Source organism: Beta vulgaris, chromosome 6 (genome assembly GCF_026745355.1).
Source record: "Beta vulgaris subsp. vulgaris cultivar EL10 chromosome 6, EL10.2, whole genome shotgun sequence".
NCBI lineage: Eukaryota > Viridiplantae > Streptophyta > Magnoliopsida > Caryophyllales > Amaranthaceae > Beta > Beta vulgaris.
The window spans coordinates 31679046-31696919 of NC_079207.1; the positions used below are offsets into that span (position 1 = coordinate 31679046).

The 17874-nt window shown below is 36.8% G+C and overlaps 1 protein-coding gene across 2 annotated transcripts; it reads right to left on the reverse strand.

The window, feature by feature from the left end:
* Positions 1 to 12416: 12416 nt before the first annotated feature.
* Positions 12417 to 16200, reverse strand: LOC104896551 (caffeoylshikimate esterase). 2 transcript variants are annotated; one of them, XM_010683309.4, is made up of 8 exons: positions 15726 to 16200; positions 15507 to 15536; positions 14954 to 15083; positions 14709 to 14855; positions 14463 to 14593; positions 13584 to 13721; positions 13294 to 13392; positions 12417 to 12951 (listed from the first exon to the last, which is right to left on the reverse strand). In XM_010683309.4, exons 1-8 carry the CDS (start codon positions 16017 to 16019, stop codon positions 12736 to 12738), a joined length of 1185 nt encoding a protein of 394 aa, XP_010681611.2. In that variant the 5' UTR covers positions 16020 to 16200; the 3' UTR covers positions 12417 to 12735. The 2 variants fall into 2 exon arrangements, with proteins under 2 accessions (XP_010681611.2, XP_010681610.2); XM_010683308.4 differs by having other exon boundaries at positions 15714 to 16197.
* Positions 16201 to 17874: the final 1674 nt, after the last annotated feature.

Below are 17874 nucleotides of genomic sequence, written 5' to 3' on the forward strand. Positions count from 1 at the left end.
GATCTCTGGACAAGGGTCCTTTGTCAAAGGAGGACGTCTATGTCTGGACGATCCTCGTCGACGAGGATTTCTGGACGAGAGTCCCTCGTCGAAGGAGGACGTCCATGTCTGGACGTTCCTGGTTGAGAAGGATTTCTGGACGAGGGTCCTTCGTCAAAGAAGGACGTCTATGTCTGGACGTTCCTCGTCGAGGAAGATTTCTGGACTAGTGTCCTTTGTTGAAAGAGGACGACCATGTCTGGACGTTCCTGGTCGAGGACGATTTCCGGACGAGGGTCCTTTGTCAAAGGAGGACGTCCATGTCTAGACGTTCTTGGTTGAGGACGATTTCCGAACGAGGGTCCTTTTTAGAAGTAGGACGTTCATGTCTAGACGTTCCTCATCGAGGAGGATTTCTTGACAAGGCTCCTTCATAGAAGGAGAACGTCCATGTCTTGACGTTTCATGGTCAAGGAGAATTTCTAGACGAGGGTCCTTCGTCGAAGGAAGACGTCCAAGTCTGGACGTTCCTCATCGAGGAGGATTTTTGGACAAGGGTCCTTTGTCAAAGGAGGACGTCTATGTCTGGACGATCCTCGTCCAGGAGAATTTCTGGACGAGAGTCCCTCGTCGAAGGAGGACGTCCATGTCTGGACTTTCCTGGTTGAGGACGATTTCTGATGAGTGTTCTTCGTCGAAGGAGAACGTCCATGTCTGGATGTTCCTGGTCGAGGACGATTTCCGGACGAGGATCCTTTGTAGAAGTAGGACGTCCATGTTTAGACGTTCTTCATAGAAGGAGAACGTCCATGTCTTAACGTTTCCTGGTCAAGGAGGATTTTTGGACGAGGGTCCTTCGTCGAAGGAGGACGTCCATGTCTAGAAGTTCCTCGTCGAGGACGATTTATGGATGAGAGTCCCTCGTCGAAGGAGGACGTCCATGTCTAAACGTTCATGGCCGAGGAAGATTTTCGGACAAGGGTCCTTTGTAGAAGGAGAACGTCCATGTCTTGACGTTTCCTGGTCAAGGAGAATTCTGGACGACGGTCCTTCGTCGAAGAAGAACGTCTATGTCTGGACGTTCCTAGATGAGGAGGATTTCTAGACGAGGGTCTTTCGTCGAAGGAAGACGTCCAAGTCTGGACGTTCCTCGTCTTGGAGGATTTCTGGAAGAGAGTCCCTCGTCGAAGGAGGACGTCCATGTCTGGACGTTCTTGGTTGAGGACGATTTCCGGATGAGTGTCCTTCGTCGAAGGAGGACGTCCATGTCTGGACGTTCCTCGTCGACGAGGATTTCTGGACGAGTGTCCTTCTTCGAAAGAGGACGTCCATGTCTGGATGCTCCTCGTCGAGGAGGATTTCTGGATGAGAGTCTCTCGTCGAAGAAGGACGTCCATCTCTGGACGTTCCCGGTCGAGGACGATTTCCGAACGAGGGTCCTTTGTCGAAGGAGGACGTCCATGTCTGGACGTTCCTGGTCGAGGACGATTTCTGGACGAGAGTCCTTTGTAGAAGTAGGACGTCCATGTCTAGACGTTCTTTATCGAGGAGGGTTTCTTGACAAGGGTCCTTCATAGAAGAAGAACGTCCATGTCTTGACATTTCCTAGTCAAGGAGAATTTCTGGACGAGGGTCCTTCGTTGAAGGAGGACGTCCATGTCTGGACGTTTCGTCAAGGAGGATTTCTGGACGAGGGTCTTTCGTCGAAGGAGGACGTCTATATCTTGACGTTTCCTGGTCAAGGAGAATTTCTTGACGAGGGTCCTTCGTCGAACGAGGACGTCCATGTATGGACGTTTCTCGTCGAGGAGGATTTGTGGACGAGTGTCCTTCGTCAAAGAAGAACGTCTATGTCTGGACGTTCCTGGTCGAGGACGATTTCCGGACGAGGGTCCTTTGTTGAAGGAGGACGTCCATGTATGGACGTTCCTGGTCGAGGACGATTTCTGGACGAGGGTCCTTTTTAGAAGTAGGACGTTCATGTCTAGACGTTCCTCATTGAGGAGGATTTCTTGACAAGGGTCCTTCATAGAAGAAGAACGTCTATGTCTTGACGTTTCCTGGTCAAGGAGAATTTCTGGACGAGGGTCTTTCGTCGAAGGAGGACGTCCATGTCTGGACGTTTCTCGTCAAGGAGTATTTTTGGACGAGGGTCTTTCGTCGAAGGAGGACGTCTATGTCTGGACGTTCCTCGTAGAGGAGGATTTCTGGACGAGGGTCCTTCATAGAAGGAAAGCGGCTAGTCTGGGTCGGTTTCCTTTTGTAACTTGTCTCCATTCAATATCCAAAGTTCTTCTGGGCGAGTACACTTTTGTGCGGCTTCCTTTAACATGCAAAGAGCATCCGAAATTTATAAATTTTGCCACGCCTTTTCTTTTTTGTCTTTGGTCTAACCATCAGAACATCGGACAACGTTTGAACTTCAAACAAATAATTACAAGTTAAAATGGGACTCGTCCGAGAACCTGGACGATCTTTGAACTGTACTTAAATAAGCACAAGTTTCGATGAGACTTGTCCTAGAACCTATACGATTCCCTCCTTTTCTTGGGACTAGGCTCGTACATTAGTACGGACGAGCTGCGTTCGAAGTAGGAGAACGACCACCAAGCCTTCTGTAACACCCCGATTATTCTCTCTTTCTAGAAAATACTTTTATAATAAACCTTAGAGAATTACCCAGGCATTATCGCCCGTGTGATAACGTATCGGCTTACTCAGAATTTTGCAGCGTAAAACAATTTACTAAAAACCAACTTTATTAAAACTCGCTAAATATTAGACAAGTGTTTGAATCTTAAACACACCAGCTTAAATAAACCACAAACTGAAATAAAGATGTTCATACGAAAACAGAACTTAAACTATGCTAGGTATATGAATAGTCTCTCCATTCCAGATTCCCAATGAGATGCATCTGCGAACATGTAATGTCAATGCAATACTGACTCTGCTCACCAGAAGGATCATCACAGGATCAATAGGCAAAGCCATGATCACACACACAAACAAGCACGTAATCAGCAAAGCTGAGTACTACTATCAGACATAAATAATCCTAAACATGATACTACAAAAATAACATGCAGGGATAAATAATAATATAAGCATATAATAATCTGCAGACAACTTTTACTGAACTAGACTCTAAACATTATTTCTTGCTTTAAAAGGAATAGTTATTGGACGAGTTGACTTATCTAAAAATATGAAATATGGGAGCTACCACATATTCCAAAAATGACCTGCGATATCGATTTGAACTGAAAGAGGGATGGTGATCAATCCATTCCTAGAAGAACCCATGGCACGCTCACCATGCATTCCAACCCTTAGTGTCCAACTCTAGACGTGCACCAGTCTAAAGTCTATAACTTATTCTCGTTGCACTTTACATTAATTACATTTTATTACTTGTGTTGACACAACCAAGCAAGTAACACATAATTAATAACCAAACAGTCATAACAGGATTTCTTTTATCTTTGGATTAACAAGTGATCACAACTTATCAACCAAGACTCCTTTAAATCCTTTTTATACTTTACTAACTTACTTGTTGAACCTAGCCAACAATAAACTTTACCTTTATATAGGTATAACTTGTAACTTACCAAATAAGGTCCACAGTCTTTATAAGATAATAAATAATATTCAAAGAATACATGGAATCATTCTTTAACTTATATTAATTCACTCACGAATTAATAAATAAACTAACTTAACATGCTTGCATCAAACATTCCATACAAACATTTATAATCTGATAACATAATCACTTCTAAACACATGTTGCACATAGGCACATAACATGTAAAATAAATTCTAGCATTCACATATATGAACAAACAAGTTCCTATACATGATACTACTATTAAAATACTCTTAGAGCATACTTCTAAATCACATAGCACGTAGATAATGTACGTACCTTGTATACACTAGCCTGTAGGCCACTTTTAAGTCGTTAAAAGTCTCCCACAACGTAATCTCCGCCTAGAAAGTAAAGTAATGAAAATTAATAACTTGAACCAAAAATTACAGCAGCTTTAAAACAATTAAAACCCCCTTAAAACACGTTTTAAAATCGTTTTTAAGTACTAAACTTACGTTATTTTTAATTCCTAGTATAGTATTACTATTCTAGCAATTAAAAATCCTTAAAAACACCATAAATCATTCTTTTCTGAAATTACAGCACTTATAAAATTTCATAACCATCCTCAAAACATATATAACGTATTTGAAATTACGTACTAAATAAATCTCATACTTTATAATATATAACTTTAGTTTTTAGCAAATAAAAACCCTAAAAACTCTTATTTCCATGATTAAAACTAAAAATAAACTCAATATAATAAATCTGAAATTTTATTCTTTCAATATACTCCATAATATATATGAAATTAATATATAAGAAAACGAGAAAAAGAATCAAAAGGAAAAAGGAAGAAAAAGAGTGAAATACTGAAATCGCGAGTGAAATATGGCAGCATAATTGCGAAACTTGCAGATGCCATAACTAATAGAATAAGAATCGGAATTGAGTGATTCTTGAGCCTAAATTCAATAACTTTTCGAGATCTACAACTTTCAAGAAGGAAGTTTTGGCTAAAAATAAACGAAACTATGAGAAATCTGGCCAATTAGATTCGGGTGAGAGAAAAAACGAGTGAAGGGAGGGAAAGCAAACCATGAGAAGAAAGAGAGTAAAGAGGCCGAAATTATTGAATGTGAGGAGAGAGAAAATAATCTTTGTGTGAAATAAATTAATTGGGTATTAAGATATTTATAAAGGGTTTCCTTTTTGGGCTTAGGAAAAGGAGATAAAGCTTAATGAAAATTGATGACGAATAGGATAACAAATTAGAACTTTAATCATCAATATGACTTCTTTTCCTTATCCTTTTAGAATTTTGGGTTCCTCAAGCCCATTAGACTTCTTTTCCAATATAAATTAGTATTTAAAACTTTTATCAAAACATGCTTAATTAAAATATTCTCGACTTTATTAAGTCATGAAAATAATTTCATTTGACTTTTAAAATAGTCAACCTTTTTAAATAGTCAAATCATTTCAAAACTAATTTGTGTTTAAATATAAATATATAAATACTTAAATATATTTATAAAATCCTTTGAAATTATGGGGGATTACACCTTCATCTTGGACAAGTATGAGTTTATATACACTTGCCGAACTTGTGGGATATGAGTGTTGTTTGTGAGCATATCGGTTCTTGGCCGGCTTCCTTGAGGAAGCAGTGTTCGTCTTGAAGTAGTGAGCCCTTACTAGGGCTTTTACTACTTAGTTGACCTTGCATTTGAAAGTAAGATACCTTTACTAAGGATGCTTATTTCCGGTCGGCTTCCTTTTAGGAGACATGATGTTTCTCTTACTAGAGATTATCACTTTTTGTTGAACCAGATATGTAATCTACCTTTCTTTGGGTTTATTACATTTTGGTCAGTCTCCTTGAGGAAGCTATGTGATGCATCAGAAGAATGTTTAGCGCTTGTTGGGCTGATTCATTCATTTAGTTTGTTCTTGGTTTGTAACAGCCAGTAAATAATAAATAATTAATGCACGATTAAGTAGCTTAACTCGGGAAATTTAAATGTGATCGTACGTAAGTAATACGTATGATAAGTTGTGTGTAAAAATAATTTGTGCTTTTGTGTAATTAGTAATTAGAAGGAATTATGTAAAGATAATAATATTATCAAATTATGTGTAAACACTTAAGATCGATATATTATTTTAAGAAGTTGAGTTGTGAGAATTGAGGGCTATTGGAAGATAGAAATTATGTTCAACTATTAAGCAATTAACGGTTACGCTTAATAGAATGGACTTTAGAATTTCATTGAGAATATAAGGTTAGGTATATCAAGTAAATTTTATGATGAGGATTATAATAAGAACAATTGTGGGGTCTTAGAATACTAACATATGGTATATTATAAGATTTGAAGTCATATTAAAGACAAATGAGAAGAGCTGGGAAATTCTGAAATGCACCTAGTGGAATGGAGTCCCATTAAACCACTTAATTGTGTCGATCAAAGCTGGGATTATATACCTATACCTCCCTCACATACACCTCCATACTTCACATAAATTTCATCACTGAATTCTCACAAAAACCCACTGCCCAAAACTCTTTCTCTTTCTTCCTCTTACACGCCATTTCTGGCGGTACAAGCAGAGGAGTTTTCTGCCTCTGTTTTCTCGAAATTTTCCTCAATAACTCTAGCATGCAAGACCTGATCTTCATTATATACATATAGGAGCATACTGGGTAGCCAAGAAATCATTCATTCAAGGTCAAGAAGCTCAAGAAAAAGAGACATCTTCCTCAACCAGAAAAACAGTAGGTATGTTGATTTGTTTGGGTAAATTGAGGTACTTTCCTTAAGTCAATCCTTATGAATTTTTGTGTGGATATAAATAGGTGTTTAAGGATTCCAAGAAGGTAAAAATCTCGTCCAAAGGATAAGGAGAGGTCGGATTATTGCTGTTAGAAGTGAAGGTACGCAGAAAACACTCTATTTGGGAACATAGTTTATACAAAATTTAGTAAAATTGTTGAGAACGATTTTAAGGAGGATTTTCTTGATTTTAGATGAATAATATCTACTGCATGTTAGTATTTGTTAAGGATTAATCATTGAATACTCAAAAATCAAGTGGAAAAGCATGTTCTTTCACTATATTATAACTAGTTATGTGATTTTTGTGGTTTTTCATGAACTTTTGTATGTGATTGGAAATTGGATTGTTTTGGAATGAAGTTGGGTTATGGAACAGTAGGTTAAGTGTTAATTAAGAGGTTGCATGTGTATGTATTCATGATTGAAAAGTACATCTCATTTGATAGTTAATTTTCACAGTAAAAAGGTGAATAAACCACCTTAATTTTCCATATTCTTATGAGATTATGTTTAGTAAACAATAAGTAGAAGCTTTAAAGGATTATTTCAAATGTTTTTATCACTAAGCTACTGTATTTTAGTATGAGAACTTGTTTTAAGTCTTTTCTCATTCAATAACACCTCAAAGTAGGAAAATTTCACTTTGAAAACCGCATTTTAGAAACGAACATAGGTTAGTTTTATTTGAGAATTTGAATGAATAATTTTTCCTTATAAATGATGAAGGTTCCAGTAGGGTTAAGTTTGAAGAATTTAGATTATTAAGTAAATGTTTAAATTTGGATTCAAGCTAGGTACATTCTTGTTTTCGGAATCTAAAACCATTTTTTTTTACTTAAGATAACTCAAGTTCTTTACTAGAGGGATTGTGTGAGCTAAACTTGATTTTTATAAGCATTGTTGCACCTCCAAACTACACTTAACTACTGTCACAACCAGCTTCAACCATCCTTATTAAAGTAATAAACACTTTTCTTTCAATCACGAACATTGGTGCTTTATTTCGAAATTGTGATAAATGATTTTGAATTCTTTTTGCGTATAGAAGAGGAATGTGTGTATATGTGTGAGGACATGTCCTATTAAAGCTTGCAAGCGAGTAAAAAGTAGGAGTTTAACTCCGAATTGTGTGGAGGTTTGCACTTAGGTGCACCTCAATGTGCGAACTCTTCTTCTTACGCATAACTAGAAAACCGTTTTGACTCTATGTGTGTGTGTTAAGAAGTTTGTGCCTATCTTTTAAACAATAAATTGTAGAATTTCATGTTGAGATGGTGTTTTAATTAAACCATGGATTTTGCAAAGTGGTTTGGATTGTGATTACATTATATGCTCAGCCACCATAATTATCTCTGAGTTGATATGTGTACCAGCATAAGCTGATGATTTTTTTTCTTTCTTCTTTTTGTTCTATGAACCTGTCCTGGTGGGGGCAGATTTTTGTGCAGGAACTAGTCAACTAAGGTAATCTGAGGGAAGAGCGAATATGAAGTCATGTCCCAACTATCATAGCAGATGCAAGCTTGAACATGATCACCTTTTGAGATTTACTTCTGTTATGAATACTGTTTAAACTTGTGATTAAAATCTTATTTTGGGTTTGTAATAACTAAATTAATTTTCATGCGTGATGAATGTTTGGTTGAAATGTAGCTCGTAGAGTCAACCCAGCCATATTAATGGGTTGACTCCAGCAGGTGACAGCCTCCGTAACGTTTGATTATGCTCTTACTTCCACTATTGCTAGAAAGTATAGTTTTAATCAATATTTAACATAAGCTAAGACGGGGGCGGTTACATGGTTGTTCCGATTTTTCTCCCTTCTGTGATGAAGGTTTTAAAGTAGTAAGGTAGCATTCTCTTGCTGCTTGTTGATCTCTATATAGGGATCCAATGCATGGATAAATGCCCCAGCCTCCCGAAGGGCTTCGGTCAGAGTGGCAATCTTTTTCTTTACCAGATCAAATTTGAAACTTCCTGGCCTTAGACTCCTGATGAAGCCGTCTAAGGCCACTCCTACATTCAGATCTTGGATCTGCAACGCCTCTAGATTAAATCTCTTAACAAAGCTTCTTAAGGTCTCCTTTGGTCCTTGGATAACCTTCCCCAAATGCATGCTAGTCTTCTGCTCTTGCCTATTTGCTACAAAATTGCTGGTGAACAAAACACTAAGCTCAGTGAAATTATTCACTAAGTTAGAGGAAAGATTATTGAACCACTTTTGAGCTACTCCTTTCAGAGTGGCTGGAAAATTCTTGAACCAGGTAGCATCATCAACTGCTTGAACATATATCTGATGCTTGTATGCTGATAGATGATCATCTGGATTCGTAGTTCCGTCAAAAGGCTCTACCGTCAGTAGCTTAACCTTTGGGAATGGGGGGAGACTCCATGATTCTGGCCCAGAATAGGGTCGGCCAGTTAATCTTGAGTGCCCCAACATGTCCCTCAGTGGGTATGTGCTACCGACGATATTATTTTAACACTGGATTAGAGGAGGTGTTAGCTAGGGCTTGACGCCTATACTTCATAGGTTGTAAAACCGTTTTTTCTTGTCTTGGCTGGACAGCCGAAGGTCTTTGACTTCTTTCTTCAGTTCTTGATAGGATCCTTAATGGAGGATCCTTCACGTAAGGAGTACACCCTGAGGCTGAACGCTGAAGAGCAGCTGCCTTCTTGGCTTCCAGATACTCCCTCGCATCTGTCTCCATCTTATGACCACTGGGAGGAATATTATCTCCTGGACGGACCACCAACTTCTAGTCCATCTTTCTTCTTGGTTCACTGACTGTTGGTTGCTTCCCTTTCGACGGTTGCTTGAACATTTCCTGCCGAGGAGGCCGGCTTGTCCCTGGACGACCTTCTTGAGACTGCCTCGTAGGCGGCACTACAGCGGCCTGACCTGGATTAACCTGAAAAAATAGCATATTGCTTTTGATTTGTTCCTCCATAACAACGGCCATCCTAGTCTGGAAATCATTTAAGACAGTTTCCAGATGGCCAACTGTCACTGGATGGTCAAGATTCTCTTGGATGACAGGGTCCCTACTCCGACTAGAGAGACGAACAGCAGCAGAGGGCCTGTCTCTTCCTCTAGGTGGCCTCTCATCGCCCATCGTATCTTCCACTTGTATCTCAAAGCTTCTATTCCTGGCAACATTGGATGAGTGACAATCAGTCATTGTTGCGTCTCCCCACAGAAGGCGCCAAATGTTACGTAGTGCTAGACTCGTAAATAAATACTACTATCCTCAACAATAGGTTCAACAATAGGGACTTGTGCAACAATGCCTGGACCCAAAACTCGAACCTGAGCTCCGCCTTTAGACCTGCAAAAGGGACCCACCCTGAAGGTTTGGGTGGTATTTCCCCCTCCGAAACTTAAGTCAGGTATCAGGAGTAGAAAGGAAACTTTTAGAGAGAGAAAGTAGAGAGAGAGAGAGAATTTATGGCAGAATAACAGTACACTGCTCTGAAAAACGTACCTTTCCCCTGATTTCAGTGACTATTTATAGTGTCTAAAATGACTACTGTACCTTGATATCACCCTAATTTGGGGGCATCTGATTGGCTAAGCAACAATGTGGTGACACGTGGCAATTGTTGATTGGAGAGGACACCTCAGCCTTTTACAGAATATGTGTTTTACCTCTACTGGGCCTAATTACAATTTTGGGCCAGAAGAAGGGTTTTAGTACATCTTTTTCTCAAGAAAGTGTACTTTAGTCCATACAAGCTTATGACCCATGTACTTTATCAGAATAAGATAGTGCCACTTGTAGGGCTGTAATAGAGCCACATGTCACATTTATAGCCGTTGATTTTTAGGCTACAACAAGTCTCAATATGTGTTTTTCAAGTATTAACTTCCTGTAATTATTACTAATTAAAAATTAAAGATGCATTGACATAACATAAAAGTAGTGTGAAACACGAATATTATCAAAAGATAAAGGCCCTGTTTGGCAATTAGCGGATAGTTGTTAGCCATTAGGTGATTGTATATGCTGATTTGACTAGTTGATTGCATTAGCATTTGTATAAAGGTTTTTGGTTGATAGCTGATAGCTGATTGTTAATTGATTGTGTAAAATGACCAATTAGGACAACAACTTAATATGTTAGGTTTAGGAATACCTAAGTAAGGGTAGTAATTTTATAGAATTTTAGGACATAAATGTAATTTTCTCTTTCATTTCCAAACCTCAAATATCAAAAAGCTTCTCGTCCCAACTTTTTTAAAAAGACTTCTTTGATCCTTTTAAAAAGTTATTTCAAACTTTTCTTTACCAAACAATCAAATTAGAGTTCGCATTGTGTCGGACGAGTCCGACACAATCAGCCCGTCGGACCACTTCACTTGAGTTTCAGGTAGTCTTCATTTTTTTCAGGTAGTCTTCATTTTTTTTTAGGTAGTCTTCATTTTTTTCAGTTAGTCTTCATTTTTTTCAGTTAGTCTAAATGAAAGTAAGTTACCTCTAAATGAAAGTAACTTAGGTCTAACTGAAAGTAACTTAGGTCTAAATGAAAGTAACTTAGGTCATTTTTTTTCAGGTAGTCTTCATTTTTTTTTTCAGGTAGTCTTCATTTTTTTTCAGTTAGTCTTTTTTTTCCAGTTGGTTTCAAGTATTTTTAAACACCAACTGAAACATATAAAACACCAACTGAAAGAAATAAAGAACTAACTGAAAGAAATAAAGAACTAACTGAAAGAAATAAAGAACTAACTGAAAGAATAAAAAGACCAACTGAAAGAAATAAAAAACGAACTGAAAAAATACAAAAACTAACTGAAACAATACAAAAACCAACTGACCTTCACTCTCCTCAACCTCACCAATATCTTTCAGTTCCATGATTGCTAACCTTGCGCTTCTTTACTTATCATCTTTCATCATTATTTCAGTCTGGTGTTTACTTATCATCTTTCATCATTCCAATGTCTTTTTTTTTTCAGTTACTTATCATCTTTCATCATTCTTTCAGTTCCATGATTGCTAACCTCACCAATATCTTTCAGTTAGAAACACCAACGAGTCTTCATCTTTCATCATTCTTTCAGTCTTACGCTTCTTTACTTATCATGTTGGCGATTTCCATGATTGCTAACCTTGCTTTATTTCTCGTCTCTGATGTTTCGTCTACTGCCACCTCCGCAGGTAGTGGTGTAACTGAGGTGGGTTTTTCCGGCGACATTTTCTCTCTCCTCAGTCCTCAATATGGGTGCGTAAATGGTGTTTGTGGGATGCGACGGAGTTAGTGGTGGTTGAGTGAGAAGGAGGGAGGGGTAAAGGGAAAGAAGGGCGGCAATTGTCTGCGTTCTCTTACTAAGGCCATTTGAGTATTGGGCTCAGCCCGTCTGACAGTAAGTATTGGTCAGACAGTCTGACCCAATACTTTCACATCAAATTATAGGATTGACTAATCAACTACTCTAATATGACTTCAAATCTTTAATTTTGTCCCAAACTTTTCTTTATCAAACAGGGCCAAGTAAAATCAAATTATTGCAATTAATAGGAGTATTATACTTTCGACCCATTCGTTTTCACTTTCCATCGAGTTAGACAACATGTGTAAGTGGACTACGTTGTCAATGTTTTGCGCTTTCGTTTTCTTGGTACTAAAAGTGTAAAGTTGCGAGATTGTAGTACATGGACCACCAAAAAGAATTCTGCATATGTCTTTTCACTTGGATCATCTACTTGTCTTCTCTCTCTTTCATTGGATTGGGCCTTGTGTGAGCACCCACATGTGCACACACTTATACTACAGTCCACCAAGGTATCTCGTCGCATATCCTTTGATTGTTGTATATCAATACACCTATATTGATTAGTGATTAAGCTTATTTTTGCCTGTTTTTCAGATCTCCACTTCTCTAGTTGCTTCTTGAGCTGTGAGCATATAACGACATTCTTTATTAGGAAAGTAAACTACGCAGACAACCCGAATTCCCTAGTTACCCTATTGGGCTAAGTACATATTTAACGAAAATGTATGAAATAAAAAGATTTTATCTGTAAAGACTACCTAGTACAAAATCTTCTGTCCAAAATTTTAATACAATAACTCGCATGATGAGGACAACCAAAAACAAATCATCTTCTATTTTACAGTTTCTCAGTGCATGCTGTACGAAGTTGTAGTACATCCACTCATTCCCTTAGAACAATAATGCACATTACAGTATCATACAATTGCGAATATGAAATTGAACAAAGAGCTAGAGTAGATTTTTAACCTAAATGACAGGAAGTATTTCAGCAAACAATTATAATAATAATTATAATAGTATGTATATAAAAACAAAATCAATCAAGATGAGCATCTTGTGTCAAGCCATTCGATAATATCATCAAAGACGGTGAAAATTGCATCGTCAGGTTCACCTTCAAGAATCGAATGATAGCCTCCTTGATAGAGTTTTATGGTCTTATCCTTGCTACATGCTTTCTCGTAAAGAAATTTACTCACATTTGGATCTGTCACCATATCTGCTGCTCCATGAATAACCAACAAGGGAGAGCACACCTGCAATTCCATATAATAACCAACAGATCAATGTTAAATGCACTTTTACATATCTCGATATATTATTTTAACCACAAATATCTATAATTACACATAAAAAAAAATTATAGGAATTACATTTTATGAAAGTATGTCACGAGATTCCACTTGACTATGTTTTTCATTATGTATAAAGAGATTCCACTTGACTATGTTTTTCATTATGTATAAATTACAAATCTTAGTCAAAGTGAAAAGTGTGAATAGTGAAAAAGTGCATTTGTTACATTTAAAAAGAAGTATTAGACGTTTTATACAATTGATGTTGAAGAAGATCTGATCAAAGGTTATGCAATGTCCAACCTTGTTGACATTTGACTCAATTTCACTTGTGACCTTCAGAATCTCCATTGCAGTCTTTAGTCGCACACGATCAGAGTAACAGATCATGTTGTAATAAGCCTGAGGGACACATAATTGAAAAGAATAACTGATCAAGGGTAATATGAGAAAGTTCATCTAATGTAGAAAAGGAGTTGAATCATAATCTCAACGGAGTTCATGAAATCCCAAATACAAACTAGTGGTATTCGACCTACCAAGGCCAAGTGTTAAAGAAAATATGAATTTCTAAGGAGAGATCAAAGACGAACCATTTCCCTGTACTTGTAGTTTCTAAATGCAAGCTCTGCTAGGTCTTTGGTTGGAAAAAACTTGACTTCTGGAATAACATTCGAGAGGACATTTGCAACTTTTAATACAGCAGCAGGGGGCATAACTTCCTCTGCAACCTTCAAATCACACAAAGGGTCAGAAAAATCTCTAACCAATAAAGTAAAATTTAGTGTATAGCTGTAACCATACAAACGTCATGACAGTAATTTCAGAAGATGACTTTCACGAATAGTAATGTGTAGCTTGCTACTCCCTCTGTCTCAATGCATAATACATTATTAGGAAACATGTGTAGCTTCACTTCAAACATTGACAATACTTTGCAACAAGCAAATTCAAAAAACTTTACCAATCTTTTGGGACAAGGCATTAAGAATGCGAATTTAACTTTTGGCCCATCAATATAAATTGGCGGAATGAAACTAATCAAATTTCACCAATCTAAGGCCAATAATCTAAAGGAGAGCAATATTCCTATTAGTGTATGATAATATTGATATGGAATGTGAGCCAAATAAATTCAAGTAAGCTGCAACATTCACACTGCCTTAGAAAATCACCTTGACTCTGACTCTAGTACAATCAATAACCAGCGACAGCCTAAACGCTGGACTCACGTATAACATAACATTGGACTTATCACATATCTATTGATTATGGTACTTAGACTTTTTACTTTATTTCAAGGACTTTCCAATTCATGCAATGTTCAAAGAAGCAAAGTGAAACTCAATGTTAAGAGTTTATACCGACAAAATACAATCAATTAAGATATAGGAAATGCGTGCTGCTCAATATATATACAGTTTGCAGCTTCAAGTGCACGATCCAAACAGCTTCAAGTTTGGTTAACGTACTTTACACATAGGAGCAACAAGAATCATGCCGTCCCATTGATCAGGTTCTTTAAGATGAGTTTTCAATGCAACTGCACCACCCATAGACTGACCAAAAATGAAACGAGGCAGGCCTTGCAACTCCGGCCTTCCTGTCATATTATAACTGAAGCACAATCAGCCAAAATTTTCAAATAAACTGTAGGCAAGAAAGAAAGAACAGTGTCTATGAAATTGCTAATGTAATTCTAATACAGTACAACGCACCTTTAATTTTTGCATATTGTTCAATCACATTATCAACTAAATCATCAAAATTTGAAATGTATCCATGCAATCCATCAGACAGACCGAAACCAGGATGGTCCACAGCATATACTCCATACCCAGATCCTGCAATTCTTCTTGCAATACCTAAAAACACAAAGTTTTTCTCAATGAATATAAAACAATTATAAGGCTAACGCGCAACATAATTTCATATATGATTCATTGTTCAAAACCCATAATACCTTCAAATAGAAAAGTGCAGGTATCACCATATCCATGACAAAAGCATACAACACCTTTAATTTGATCTCCTTCTTTTGGCAACCAGCTCTTACAAAAAATCTCCTGCCCTTTTGAGTTCAACTCGTACCACTACAAATTCAATTTAGAAGCATTCACATCATCAATTTAGTCCATATGATCCAACACAACTCGCTGCATCTTTTCATTTCTTTTTTTTTTTTTTTGTACTAGAAGTTAAACAAATTTCTTCCAATTTTACTATCTGAAACAAAATCAAAGTTATGTCCCAATTTATATGTAAGTTATCCGAATGTTTGCCATTTGTATAAACATTTTCCAACTGCATAAACATTGATATTTTTACTACTTCCCAAGTCCCAACTAATAAAAGCTGCTTCTTTTTTTTTTTTTGAAATGGAACTTTTTGTTAACATGATTTACCACCCAGTAAATCTAAAATATGGGTTTTTGCTGAAAAAAAAAATCTCGAAGACAAAATTTATCAGAAAGAATAAATATCATATATTAAACTACAAAGATTAGAACCATTACCTCCTCTGTTCTGATCCCAGGAGGAGCAAGCTATATAAACAAAACCCAAGTCAACATCTAGTCAAACGTCAAAGAAATTTCAAAGCTTCTTTTTTTGTAAAAGCTAAATAAATAAACAGAGTCAATGATAATAGTACTAAATTAGTAATCTTATAGAACATTTAACTATATTTAGTAACAAAATCTAATTAACAGAAAAATAATAACCTTAAACAAAACATGATCAAGTTGCCGATGAAACTGAATGAAAGCAGATCGGACTCGTCTGCGTGCAGGAGCATGATCAAGATTTAGAGACGCAATCTCATAAAGTTCATCACTTAAATCTTCAAGTCCTTTCTTTCTCCTTGTCTTAGCCATTATAGCCTTTAGATTAGTGAGGCTTGATTTCTGAGCCGATGATTGCTGATGACATTTGATGACAGGAAATGAATGATATTGAGAGAGTTTAGAAGTGTGATTAAAAAATGGTGAAGGAGATTGTAGGAGGGTTAAGGAGAGAGATGATTTCATGTTGCTTGGTTGGTGGAAGAAAAATCCGTTGAAGTTAATGCAGATTTTGCAGGTGAAAATGTGTTATTAATGTTGTTTTTGGCAAAATGGAGAAGTATTTGTTTTTTCTTGGCCAACTTTAGAGGCGGGCATGTGGCAAATATGTAGACAGGGCAGGTTTAGACTTTGTTTTAGCCAAAGAGACGGAATAGATGAGAACATGCAAGGAGCTCATAACACAGGGTTTTAAAATTGTAAGGATCTTAAAGTATATCATGTTAAAAAACTTACTTTATATTTAAGGAAACAATTTTCATTTTTCACCTTTGATAAATTTTTTAATAATCAATCTCTTGTGAGAAATATGGAAAGAGAGAAGTTATATATCAGAGAGTGTATTGTATTCGTATTGATGTAAAATCGATTTCTTACATCAATGGTATTTATAAGCAAAAATTTTCTAATGTGCAGAATTGTAAAATTCAACGACAATGCGCGACACAAGAAAAGTTACCTGACATGCATTAAATGCATCCAGGAAATGTGGACTTCACATGTGAACAGTGGAATTTTCCATTCCACTGTTTCAGATATCTATATGAAAGTTCCTGATGGATTAAAACTACCAGAAAATCACATGCCTAAAGAGATGTTTTCAATAAAATTGAAAAAATCACGGTAAAAACAAAATCCCAAAATTTATACCTTGCCAAAGGATTTCAAAAACCCATTAAAGACCAACAACAACAATAACAACGCCACTGACGCGCAACGGCAGCGACAACACCAGAACACCCACTGAACACCCACCGAACACCGACATTAGCAACACAGAAGCAGAGGAGACAAAACAACAGAGGAGCAGCAGCAACAACAGTAAAACGAGACCCACAAAAGAGAGAAGAGGAACGAAGACTAGCAGTGGCAGTAACAATGCGTCGGCAACACCGGAGCAACGACAGAACGCCGGCGAAAGACCACCGACTGAGAATTGCCCACAGCAACAGAAATCCCGAGTAAACAAGAGAAAGGACATGCGAGAATGGAAACCGAATAATTTAGGGTTTTTATCTTTCTAGAACTCGTCAGAGAATTAGTCTCCATTTAAGGAGTTTAGATGAAGTTCAAAAACTGAAACATTGGAACTTTTCTCCTTTTTGACACCATCAGAGAAGATGATGATATATGGTTGTGTTGTCTTTGACAACAACTGACACGAGTAAAGGAAGAGATAAATGATAGATTTGTTTTTCTTTATTTTGTTTTAAATTACTAAACTCAGCTTGTTTCAATAGAATAAAACTAATTTCATATTTGTACTTAGGTAAAATTAATTTTATAAGTAATTCATAATTCTCAAGATATTTGCATACTAACATTATCATATAATTAATTAGACTTAATAAAATGTAATTAACCCTTAGCTTAATTAATGCTGCTGAAAAGTATGGACTATTACAGATAAAATAGTCCAAGATCTTGTGTTCCTCGAAGATAGCGTAATAAGTGTTTAACTCCATTCCAATGTCTCTTTGTTGGTGCATTGTTGTATCTAGCTAACAAGTTTACTGAAAAAGCATGTCAGGTTGAGTATTGTTAGCCAAGTACATTAAGGCACCAATTGCATTTAGATATGGTACTTCAGGGCCAAGAATTTCTTCGTTTTCTTTTCGTGGTCTGAATGGATCATCTTTCTAATTCAGGGAACGCACTACCATTGGAGAACTTATTAGGCGGGCTTTGTCCATGAAAAAATGTTTCGGAATTTTTTCTATATAGTTTGATTAATGGACAAAAATCCCATTTCTTAGAATTCACTAAGATGATTATACCACATTCTTCCAGACTGTTTTAACCCATAGAGTGATTTTTTCAA